The sequence below is a fragment of the Pezoporus flaviventris genome, unplaced genomic scaffold (assembly GCF_033815535.1).
Source record: "Pezoporus flaviventris isolate CSIRO_AGI_PZ_B2104156 unplaced genomic scaffold, CSIRO_AGI_Pfla_v1 ptg000025l, whole genome shotgun sequence".
NCBI classification, from domain to species: domain Eukaryota; kingdom Metazoa; phylum Chordata; class Aves; order Psittaciformes; family Psittacidae; genus Pezoporus; species Pezoporus flaviventris.
Window position 1 is genome coordinate 12,871,164 of NW_026892573.1, and position 12,946 is coordinate 12,884,109.

At 40.9% G+C, this 12,946-nt stretch overlaps 1 protein-coding gene across 1 annotated transcript in view; it reads right to left on the reverse strand.

Annotated features, from left to right (window-relative positions):
- Positions 1-786: 786 nt before the first annotated feature.
- Positions 787-12,946, reverse strand: part of KL (klotho) — a 48,731-nt gene continuing 36,571 nt past the window's right edge. Inside the window, exons 3-5 of the mRNA XM_061457534.1 lie at positions 9,489-9,757; positions 5,870-6,986; positions 787-1,708 (exon numbers count right to left, since the gene is read on the reverse strand). Of these exons, the coding sequence (XP_061313518.1) occupies positions 1,371-1,708; positions 5,870-6,986; positions 9,489-9,757 (1,724 nt within the window). The 3' untranslated portion in view covers positions 787-1,370. The remainder of the gene's footprint in view (positions 1,709-5,869; positions 6,987-9,488; positions 9,758-12,946) is intronic.

Consider the following 12,946-nt stretch of genomic DNA (forward strand, 5'->3'; position numbering starts at 1 on the left):
TTACTCACAGGAGACCCTCCAGCCACCCTGTAAGAGGCTTGGAGCAACACATCCAGGATCTCAGACCCTGGAAAAAACAGCAATAAAGTCCTGGATTATTACACCGAAATAGTGGGATTTAAAGTCTCCACACTCAACATAAGTGGCACACAGAGACCATCTTACTAAATTACCCGCAAGTTTCCAGCAGGTAAGTAGGTGGGCAGCAGTGGAGTGGCAGCGGTGTGCAACTTAGAATCATAGAATCATAGCATAGTTAGTGTTGGCAAGGACCCTAACATCAACTAGTTCAACCTCCCCTGCCATGAGCAGGGACACCTCACACTAAACCATGCCACCCAAGGCTCTGTCCAACCTGGCCTTGAACACCACCAGGGATGGAGCATTCACAACTTCCTTGGGCAACCCATTCCAGTGCCTCACCGCCCTAACAGTAAAGAACTTCCTCCTCCAATCTAAACTTCCTCTGTTTAAGTTAACTTGCTGCAAGAAGTGCAGTGAAAGGGTGTTCCAGCCCTGCCATGTCTATGCACACAGGGCAATACAGTGCAGTCAGACACACAGCCTCCTGACAACTAAGACAGCAAAGATATCCCAGAGTCTGCTCTCTGCTTTTTTACTGAGCAAATCAAAGAGAAGCCCTTTCACCTTTTGCATCTCTTCCCACCAGATGGCATGACTCCTGCCACCCCTGGACTTACCCCTGCTGCTTCCCTCACTGAGAAAGACACAGCTCCTTTACCTGAAGCTCCCCAGTAACATCCTGAAGTCAGCAACCTTAGTAGTTCACCTATGTACCCAGTGCTCCCAGCAGCACAGACTTGTTCTTCCCCCTGCATCTGCTTTAGGAAAGGGAGTTTCCTTTCCCTCAGCACTGCTTTGTGCAGTTCTCCTCCATCTCTGCCCAGTCACGTTTGCTGCTCCAGTCAGGTTCTGGCTCCAATCAAGCAACATCAGCATTAAACAATTTGGAAAAGTAAGCCATTTTCTTTCTCCTCAGTTTTCTCTTGGAGAATTCAACATTTAGGCTCTTCTATCACTCCATGTCTTCAAACCATGATTTTATTTGCCCAACTCAGTGAGGCAAAACCAAGGAAGGAAAAGTATCAACAACAGGTCCCAGGGAAAGTTGTGAGAGAACTACAACCACAGGAATTATGGACTGGTCATAAACCAAATGTTCTACACCAGAGAAAGTGATTTCTGGAAGCCATATGCTAGCAATTTCTTATCAGTGTCAATGTCCTGCAGTATCAGGAAGTGTAAATGTCTTCCTAGTGCTGAAGAAATGACATTGTGCACTCTTATTTCAAATTTCCCAAGGGAATGCAAGAGGAAGGGCAGCGAGTGATGTATTCAAAGGGGCAGCTCTATTTATACCTTCTTTCTATCCTCTTGGAGTAGTAAATAATGAAGAATATAGTAACAACAAAAGCAACAAATATGAAAGAGATAAAGGCTAATAATGATTTTCTGGTTCGGAAGAAGTGGCATTCAGGACATGAGGCACTCTCCTCTGGGCACAGCGCCTCAGGAGTTTCCGGACTAGGAAAGCCGTTATTGTCAATTATTTCCTTGTAATGTTTCATAGAAGGCTTTGGTTCGTATTGATTTGCAATGTAACTGTAGAGACCATATTTAGGAGCAGTCTTGTCATTAAAGGAATAGACAAAATATCCTTGCAGATTAACATTATCCAGAGTGTAAGCTGTAAAAAAAAAAATAAAGAGTTGAAAACATGAATAAATATCATTTTGGCATTCAAAAGCAGCACCATATGTCAATACATAATGCAGAGGCAGGGGGATGTTAAACCCACATCTGCACTTCTCTTCCTCAAAATAAGGTAAAGCACATGTACATCTATGAAATGTTTCTCTTATAAGTAAAAATCTGTCAGCCTCTGCCAGACAGCGTGATCTGTGAGTATCCTGCAATCTATTTCCTTGTGCTTAGTAAACACAGCTGTGGGTGTATGACTGTGTTTAATGATTAGCATGGAGCCTATCATGAAAAGATGCCCCTCTTTTTTATATATGAAAGAACGTACGTATTGGCTTTCCTGCACCTGGATTTCTGCAACCTATTTCTCCGATTGCTCCATCTTCCTTGCAGAGCACCTCCTGACAGCCAAGGAACAGAGGACATCAGGCTACACTTCTCATGAGCCGAGGCACCAGGAAAAGATGGCACCATGCTAAGGTCATGTACTGAGACATCACCAGTGCAAATGGAAAGGTTATGCAAATCATAGTTCTCTCTTGTTATTGACTGAGTTTCTGACCCAGGATGACCTGTGTCAGTCTTTACTAAGAACATGTCCACAATTCATACTGAAAACTTGGCTACTGGAAGAGGTCCAGCAGCATTAACCTTGAGCCATCATCCCACTTGACAAAACCAATTAATCCACAGTAGTAAAAACAAACTGTAATGTTTTACCTCTCAAAATCACTATTTTTTAACAAAACAAAGCAACGTCTTGTAGCAGATGAACACAGGATTGAAAACTAATAGTTGCTGAATTTTCATGTGTGTCTGGAAATAATTATTTCTGCAGCCATATGCAAGATATTTAGCACCTCTAGACTACTTTTCATGTGTAAAATGAAATAATATGTACCTGCCCTTTTACAGAGCTGCTACCCAGAATTAGTTTGTGCTTGCTGAACTGCTTGTGGATTTAATGGTTCTACATAAATGGTTACTGCTGTCTATTGTTTTCAATTGGCAGTATACAAAGCACTTAGTGTACAAAGCACTTAAAAATACCATCTCAGTCCAAAGGGTTCATACTGTATTCTGGAATCATTTATCTGCACAAACCTGTTGGCTCCCCTGGAACAATGCAGGTGAGCAACATAACACGCACAAATGCTGCCACATGCAATCCCAGAAACCAGCTGGAAGAAGGCAGAATAGGAACTTTAAGGTTCTTAAACATGTTCCAAATCCCCTTTCATCTCAGTTACTGCAAAGGGTCTTGCAAAAAAAATGCAAGTTTTGAAGAAACCTGAATCAGTCATGATGCCAAGGTTAAGAGCTTGCTTCTTGTGTAAGGACAAGATGGACAAAAGCACTATACCAGAACAAGAGAAGAAAAGAGAATGGTATTAATGACGGACCAAACACTACAGAAGAGCATATTATGTCAAAAATGGGAGAGTGAGCTTTAAAGAAAGTATTATGTCCCTGTTTAGCTGGGACACAGTCATCCATTACAAAGGTAGAAAGACAGTAAAATGTAAAATGTGGCTTGCATGCGATGGCTAAGTTGAAAAACACAGGAGCTATTTTAAGGCTGGACAGAAAGGGAGGACAGAAAGGCTGGACAGAAAGTGGCTGGGAGATACTGGTATCAGAGTACGAATCACAAAGTTCTGTAAAAAACAGGGGTATGTAAAAAAACAGAGGATGGACTACTCGGTGGATAAGAAATTAGCTAGATGGTCACATTCAAAGGGCTGCAGTAAATGACTTGATGTGCAAGTGGAGACCAGTGATGAGTGGTGTTCCTCAGGGGTTGATATTAGGACCTGTTTAACATCTTTGTCAGAAACATAGACAGTGGGATTGAGTGTACTGTCAGCAAGTTTGCTGAAGACACCAAGCTGTGTGGTGCGGTCAACATGCTGGAGGGAAGGGATGCCATCCAGAGGGACTGTCCTGGTTTTGATTTTTATTTTCCTTCAATTCTCCTCCCCATCTCACTTGGGGCAGGGGGCCAGTGAGTGAGTGGCTGCATGGTACTTAGTTGCCAGTTAGGGTTAAACCATGACAGGGGCCTTGACAGGCTGGAGAGGTGGGCCCATATGAACCTCATGAAGCTCAACAAGACTGTTCTATGCGGAGGTGCTCTGGCTAACACGAACTGGGATAAAAGCCTATATCCATACACACTTTGAAAAGTGCCAAGAACTGGTACAGTCCAAAATGGTAGGATGGAGAGAAGCCATACAGTAAAAAAAAGATTAAAACCATATGCCCAAATATAGCCAGGATATGTTTAACTACCAATGCAGAAAACATTCAACCAGGGCTTCAAAATGCTGGAGAAGGAACTCTTGAGCACTTAATATTGATGTTCAGTAATCTGTGAGAGAGGTGGAAATCACAGAAGAAGAGATTAAAAGCCAGTACTTAACAGAGTGGACAGGATGACCTAGCAAATCATGGAACTGCCAGCCATCCTTCACTACTAGCAGAAGAATGGAATAGATTATATAAGGCTTGATAAAGAAGAATTACAGGTGATATATATGTTTAATGCCAGTCAGTTTAGCTTTATGAAAAATAAATCTTGCCAAACTAACTTGACATCTTTTTTATGAGATCTGCAGATCAGTAAAAGTAATGATGTTTGATGTAATACACTTAAAACTTCACAAAGCAACTGACTTAGTATTATATGGCATTTGGATCAAGAAAATAGAAAGTTATGAGGTCAAGAGGAGCCCCTAATAAACAGGTTTCATATGCTCTCAAACAGAACTAATATGTTGAGAAATGTAATTGCAGGTAAATCTCACAGTAGGTATATTTCTACCATGGTCATGGAGATTGGCTTTTAGCACTGGGATATTAAATGAACTTAAATATATCAACAACCTGAAAGAAAAGCAAAACTATTCCTTCCAAAGTTTGCAATTAACACAAAGATTAGGGACATAACTTAGCTAGTGTTGCAAGCTTTGCGCAAGCAAGCAACTGGCATTTGAACATGACCAAATGTAAGGATGTCAAAGAACAAGTAGACCATACTTCGGCAGAGAATATTCTGCCTGGGGGCAGGAATCTGTAACTGAGTTTAAAATCTCACTAAATAACCACAAAGTGTGTGTAACCAACCTGATGCCATGGCCAAAAGGGCTAATATGCTGCTTAGATGTACAAAAGAGGAGTAAAAGAGGTTGTATTACATCTGCTTGAGATACAGGTGTGGCAGTTGTAGAAGCAGTGTGTCCAGGTCTGGGTTTACTCCTCCCAAGAAGAATGTTGGCAAATGTGGAAGTTTAATAATTGAAAGGTTCTAAATGACATTTTACAGCAAGGGTCACAAAGAGCTTTGACTGTGTTATTTATCAAAGACGTGAGAGATAACTTGATTTCTGTCTGTGAATACCAGCGTAAGTAAGATACATGGAAATGCACAACAAAAAGGCTTAAAGCTAAAGAAATACTGTGAGATTGATATGTATCTACGCACACACATATATAAAAGCAGCAATTGCACATTGCAGCAGCTTACAGTGAGGTGTAGAAGATTCTACATCAGTAAAAATCTTATCTGGGTCTTGCGCTTTTCTTGAAAACCAGCGTGTGTTGTATGATAGGATGACTCTAAAAGCCTCCTTTTTCCTTATAATGTATGAATCTTTGAGACAAAGTCTGGTTTGGGTTCTGAATAGCAGGAAATGACATAATGAGGTATAGAGCTGAATTATTATGAAGATCACTGTTGGATAAGATCACTGCTGGATAAGATACAGAGGCAGCTGAGGAACAGAACTCAAACCCAGCCCTGAGGCACATCAGTGTGGAGAAGCAGCAAAGCAAAACAACAGTAGAAGTGCAATAAGAAGAAAATCTGCCTAAATCCATGTGGAACTACACACGTAACATAATATTAAATTTCTGGAATCCACAAAAATGTCTACTGCCGACTTAATGCAGAGTATGTGCAAAGTCAGTCTTCCTGATGCTTAGTAACACCAATCGTTAAGTCAAATGAAAACCTGTTATGCTGTAGTAACATCCCATTTATAGATTATTCTACGTAGGATTTTTTTAAAGTTAAACATACTTTATTACAAAGTGTATACTAATACTGGGATTTGTGACATATAAGCCACCACTACTGATTCCTTACCTTTTAAAGCTTCATTGATGTAATTCTGTATATAATACACTCTGAGCTTATCATGCACCATATTCTGGTCATCGTCAATTCCATTAGCCAGAACATAAGTTGGGACATCACCATACTTTGATTTAACCCACTTGAGCAATTTACGCAGTCCCCAGGGCACTACTGCAGCTCTGCTGGGGGAGTGCAGCCATGTGATGTCATTGATCATTTGAACTTCAAGATAGTGGTCATATTTTACTGCATCTTCTTTCTCCCAGCCCACAAGAGTAGTAGTGTAGTGACACAAAGCAAAAAAATCAAATGATCCCTTGATTAACTTCCTTTCGTCTTCTGAGAAATAAGGCAAGTGGAAATTATACAGGTCAACACCGTTTCTTCGGTGAAGCCATGCTCTCATCACCTGCGGGTAGTCACCATTCCCAAAGATGGGCTCTGCAAGCCAGCCAATGTCGAATTCTAAAATTCTGTCAGCAACTTCTTGGTCATTCCTGGAAAAGGGACAAGCTGGTTCTACCCAGTCAGCTTGCAGAGCTATTGATATTTTGCCTTTCTGAGATCTCCTGAATTCTTTGTCATAAAGATGCCATGCTTTCGCATGGGCTTTCAAGAGGTTGTGGCCTGCAGTGTATGTCAAGTTTTTCACAGGTGGTTCATTCATTGTGATCCAAAATTTGACATGGTCCCCAAGACTTGTAAAGCAGAATTTGGCATACTCAACAAAAGCCTGAACGGTTTCTATGTTTTCCCAAGCTCCATATTTGGCAAGGGAGACTGGAAGCTCTTGATTCTCAGCCATTGGTTGCCATAAAGCAACAACAGGAGTTATGTTAACTCTGAGAAGTTCAGTAGCAAAACACTGATAATAATGTACAAGTGTGTGGTTGATTAGCGAAAGGTTACCTAAAGGAAGGATTAAGGACCATTTCAGTGAAAAATGGAAGTGTGTGACATGCATTTCTTGCAGAAGAGAGATCTGGAGCCTGATAGCAGCAAAGTCAACACAGTGACGCTTGCGCTTCGAGGTGAAAACTCCATCCAATTTAATAAGCTTCTTCGTCTGGTGAACATCCCACACATAAACATTAGAGTCAAGAAACTGGGAGGGTGTTGTGTCTACCTAGGTAGAATAAGAAACATACCAGATTCAATCTGTTTGTTCTAGGTAGGTGGGAACATCATAACTATCAGGCACAATGTAGCTAAATATCTGAAGTCAAAACACTGCATCTAGCACCGCTGGCACCTCTGATAGCATCAGGCTCATGTGAATGAATGAACTTTCTGTTAACATGTGACATCAGAAAAGTACCAAATTTATATATAATTTTCACCCTACTTTCTGAACGAGCTCATCCTGATTGTCACCATGTTTGTATCTTCTCCAGATTGCTCCAGTCTGTATGGGAAACAAGGGACTGCTGAGGGATAAGGCATTAAGCCTGTGACAGATCTCCAGAGAAGAGCTTCAGCAAAGACTACAGTAATTTTTAAAATGTTTTTCTTTCAAGATTAAAAAGGGCCTACAGAGAGCCTCTCTGTTGTAAATTACCCAGTAGATTCAGTTTCAAGACCACTCCCTGAATGCAGTAAAAAAGTTCTTTTCCTGATTATGATGAAAGATGAGTAATGCCCTGCACTTGATTTTTAGCACAAATTCAGTTAACAAGCAAAATTTTTTCTTCTTGCTAAAGACATCCTTTCTGATTTAACTCATACTGAACTCATTTCCAAGTTATTTCAGCAGGCTGTTATGTCGGAACAATTTGTTTTCAGGCGTCTGAGTAAACCCAGTATGTCACTCCAACAATAAATGCATTTCCCATGAGTCCCTAGGGCTTCATGTCAGAACTGCCTGTATGACATACTGACACAGTAGAAGATGAGCTTTTCCACAACTGTACTTTCACTTTTTAATGAATATCACAAACAGAATAAGGACTAGAAAATGAAAAAAGTGAAATACTTAATAGAACATACAGTGTAAAATCTCCTAATTCATACTCTGGATTAACTCCTACAGAAAAGAGCCAAGCTACAAGTTACTGGTACCACAGATGTTTATTTGTCCCTTTTTCCTTCCCCCGCTCTTTAGGGCAGTTTTCCCCTGAGTTCAGATTTTCTTGTCCTGCCCTCTGTTTGAAAAGCAGGTGTCAGCCTACAACCAGTGTTCAACTTGTAGCTGAGGCTTTGCAGACTATATAAAGAAGCTGCTGAAAATCAGTTGCTGTTTTCTCCGGAGAGGTCGGTACTGTGCTTATAGAAGAAAGTAATCAAAAACAGCGTGTCTGAAGGAAATTGCTTTTCTGGAGAATTGTCCCTTGTAGATTACTAAAGCATGCATTGCCACCAATACTGTGGGAATGCTGTCAAAAGAGTTTTTCCACTGTGATGCATCTACAAATCACACTACCTAAGCCTTAGAGCACAAAATGTTGGAAAGGCCTTTTGAAATGAAAATATTCAGCTCTGAAGTTTTGGGGATGGAAGGGATTTTTTTAACTGTTTTAGGCTGACTGACTCCACAACTTTATAGTTGTTATTGATCCCTAAAGCAGCAATTCCATTTCTAATCCCTAATCTGTCTGGGAGCTACAAGGATAATGAATGCTGAATTTTCTTGGAAATCAGTGTTCCAAGTAAGAATGCTGAAGTATTTTTCAAGAGAACAAAGTCAGATCTCACTTTCAGAGTGAGAAGGAACAAACAATGCCCCTGCACTCTAGCCTTAAGAAAGATTCTGTGTTTGTGGAAAATCTAAATTAAAAATTCTGTTCTTGGATCAAGCCTCTGTGTTGAATTTAACTACACCTCTTTACTGTGGTTAGAGAAGCCCTGCAAGCCAAAACAGCACCTGAGAATTACAGAGCCAAACTTTTAAAGAGACTAATCTACACAACTAATCTACTACTTCTACTCATACGATGAAGTCTTAAAATTTGAAGATTCTTCCAAAGTATCGGATTTGCTTGAAAGAAAGAGTGACAGCTATGAACTGGATCCATAATCTAGCTAGGTGCTATCCAGGCGTACTGCAGGCCTCCGTCAGACACAGTACAACTCAAAATGACAAAGAAGGAATACAGAAATTTCATCTAAATCTAGCATTGTTTACTTTTCTTTATATAAAATTGCTCTAACGATGGTACCAGTATATATATGCGTAAGATGCACAAGCATGCCACTAGAGTTTTAAGAGCTTTCAGGACATTTTCTAAAACATGTATTATCACAGCAGGCAAATACATTACCATTAAAATTATGGACATGAAAAAGCAGTAATATTTCCTATTTCATAGACTTGGAAATGCACTATATAAGACCTAATGAACTTTCATTTGAACAGGACTGACTTCCAGTAACTGATCACATAACACACCCGGGGAAGATGAGCATCAGACCCCTTTCAATTTCCGCACATTTTTCAATCTGACTGGATTTGCTGGTCACACACAGAAAGTCTAGTAAAGACTGAATTACAGTGTTTGGCACAAAAGCCTTGTACCATCGGCTTGCAGCACTGTGGTTATAATATATCAGCAAAGACACTCTACCCAGCAAATTTATCAATGTGATGCACTGATCTGGCTGGGCAGCATGTTGGCTTTATCATCAGACTCACCTGAATGTAGTTGTCAACAATTCCCCAGGCAAAGCCACAGGGAAAAATACTTTCTATGGGCTGGTTTTCAGGCAAAGGTGGGAAGCCATTTTTTTCTATCAGCTTTTGATAGAACAAGACAGAAGATTTGGGCATCAACTTCTTGTCATGGCTTTGAAAATCAACATAAAACAAACCACGTCGAATGCTGTATCCCCTGTGCCATTCAAAGCCGTCCAGGAGGGACCAGACCGTGTAGCCAAACACATTAACTCCGTCGTAGCGGATGGCTGAGGAAAGAACAAAACCAAGCTTATCGCAGTGTTCCCTTTTCCCCTGTAGATTACACTGTATCAGCAATGTTTGCTGTGTTCAGGTGTAACAACAATGCAATAGGTCAGATAAATATCTCAGGGCCTGCCTCAAAGCCTGTTTAGGGAAGATTTTCAACTGCATCCAGGTAGCTGCTAGGTCACGGGTGCACTGTACAAGGCAGCCGAGGTACCTGGCTTGGCTTTAAACAAGCTAGATTTAAAAAGAGAACCAGTGTAGCAGTGGTTCGAGGCAGTGCTGCTAATTAGGCATGCCAAATCTCAGCCTCCAAGAAGAGCATGCTACACTTGAACCGACTGCAGCAACTGAGCCAAAACTGCACTGCATTCTGCTACACACACTGCAGCTCACACTGGGGCAGTCGAAGTGCCATTAATGCAGCACTATCCTGTATGCAAACAGAAGTTACACTCTTTTTCCTTCCCCCTCCCACTACCAATACGTACTAAGAAAACCCTGACAACACTTCTGGTGTGTTGATGAATATTTATTAGCATAGATTTTAAGTAGAAGTGATAATGCAGAGAGACCCTCTTTGTTTGGTAATTCTATCTCTTTACATCTTTTATGGCATAGTATTTTCCAGCTTAAATATTTAAGGGTTTCTAAAAATACATGTCTGTTCTAGGTCAGTTGTTTGACTTTTATCACTACACATATTGAAAGTTAATATCAGGGTCTACTGGCATCTGTCAGTTTAGTCAACATTACAGTTTTAAGATTCAGATGATACTACTTTTAGTTGTATTAAACACTGAGATTCAGCAAAATCCAAAATGCCTGAGCAAAGTTCAGCTTCAGGAAAACGCAAAGGAGCATGCTTATTTTAATTACATAATTAGATCCACCCTAATTCAGCAATGCATTTAAGTGCAATCTTAAATGTTCTTTTGAACTCCAGTTTGGCTCTGTAGCCAATAGAGTTTATCTTTATTACTCACCATCGTCTGTCAACCCAAACTGGGTACTCGCTGAACATATTTGCCATTCTAGTAACACTGAAAGAGTGATTTTTCAGGCAACCAGAATATCAAGATACTAATTTCCTGGTTTTTATTAATGTACCTCATTACAATCAGTTATGAAGGACCACATGGTTTCTTGATTGCAACCCTGTTTGAATCAATTAAATGAACTGCAGTTAAGTAAGCAATGAATTCGGCCCAGTCTTTATCGCAGGTCATGAGAAAATGTCTTAAGGAAGTGGAGTATTTCTCCACCTAAAGGCACCATTCTTTTATGTTTGGAAGATGCCAATATTTTTTTAACCTCTGCATGCATCCATGATGACATCTGCTATACCAGCAGAGTAAAGTAACAGCCAATACAGGTCCACTTTGTGAACCCGTCTCAGTGAGCCTTTCTCTTTGAACAGCATCTCACCCCTTCTATAAGTCATCATACAGCACTCCCACACTTCTTGAGTGCCTCATAAAAATTCTCTTCAAAGCCTTCTTTAAAAATGTATTAACTTGTAAGTATCACCTATGAAAGAAGCAACATGGAAATTTTTTGTAAGTTTGAACAAGTCTGGAAGTTTCCAAACCAGTATCTCAAAAGGGAAAACAAACAAAAAACGCCACCAAACCACAATGAAAATTATTGTCTTTTTTTTCTCTTTCTTTTTCCTTTTTCTCTCTCTGCTCTTTTTTTATGTCTGTGGTGCACAACACTGGCTGACTGAAACCTAAAGTGTCCTTGCTTCTGAAACCACTTCTGAGTGGCCTTAAACATAAGACCTACTGAAAGTAACACCTGACCTGAGCAATCCCGCACATCATATGAAGAAATGTTCCACTAAGCAGGCCAGAACTGGGTTAAAAATTAAACAGCAGCTCAGCTCACATGCTGTTTAGCTCACTAGGATAGAAACAGTCCAAGGAAATATGGCAGACCCATAAGCATCAAATATAGATCCTTAAAACCTTCTGTTCAGCTGCTGTTCAACCACAAGGCATGAAGGTGAGGTGTGCGAAGCCCTCAGCCCCTGTTTCTATGCAGAAGGTGTGCAGGGATCTACATTTTGCCTTTGGACATACCCAAGAACAGCTCAGTCACAATCTGTCAGGGGCCTGGATGTTCCCATTCTCCCTGAGACTCTGAATTCAGACCTGTTAAATCCCTAGATAATGACCTAATGGCTTGGCTAGTCAACAGCACAGAGCTCTCCTGGTCAACATGCTCCACTTTACAAGGAACAATCTATTTGTTGCACCAAAGACAGAGCAGGGAAGTGAATATCACCCTAGAGTAAGAGGTTAGATACCAACCAATCTCCATCAAACGATCAACTTTTGGTTGATGAGAAAATGAACATGAGCTGGCTTCAGTGTGCGCTTGCATCCCAGAAAGCCAACCGTATCCTGGGCTGCATCAAAAGGAGCGTGACCAGCAGGTCGAAGGAGGTGATCCTGCCCCTCGACTCTGCTCTCGTGAGACCTCACCTGGAGTATTGTGTGCAGTTCTGGTGTCCTCAACATAAAAAGGACATGGAAGTGTTGGAACAAGTCCAGAGGAGGCCACGAGGATGATCAGGGGACTGGAGCACCTCCCGTATGAAGACAGGCTGAGAAAGTTGGGGCTGTTCAGCCTGCAGAAGAGAAGGCTGCGTGGAGACCTCATAGCAGCCTTCCAGTCTCTGAAGGGGCCTACAAGGATGCTGGAGAGGGAGTCTGCATTAGGGACTGTAGTGATAGGACAGGGGGTAACGGGTTCAACCTTAAAACAGGGGAAGTTTAGATCTGATATAAGGAAGAAGTTCTTTACTGTGAGGGTGGTGAGGCACTGGAATGGGTTGCCAAGGGAAGCTGTGAATGCTCCATCCCTGGCAGTGTTCAAGTCCAGGTTGGACAGAGCCTTGGGTGACATGGTTTAGTGTGAGGTGTCCCTGCCCATGGCAGCGGGGTTGGAACTGGATGATCTTAAGGTCCTTTCCAATCCTAACTACTCTACGATTCTATTCTATTCTAACTCTAATTAACATGTAACTACATTATATTACAGCTGTAATTACTCTATTCAACCCTAAATGATATTTGGGACCAAAATAAATAAATAAATAAATAAATAAATAAATATAAAAATATTGTAAACAGTAAAAGAATATAGGGCTGTGAATCCCAAATAAAAAGACCCTTTCCCAGAGC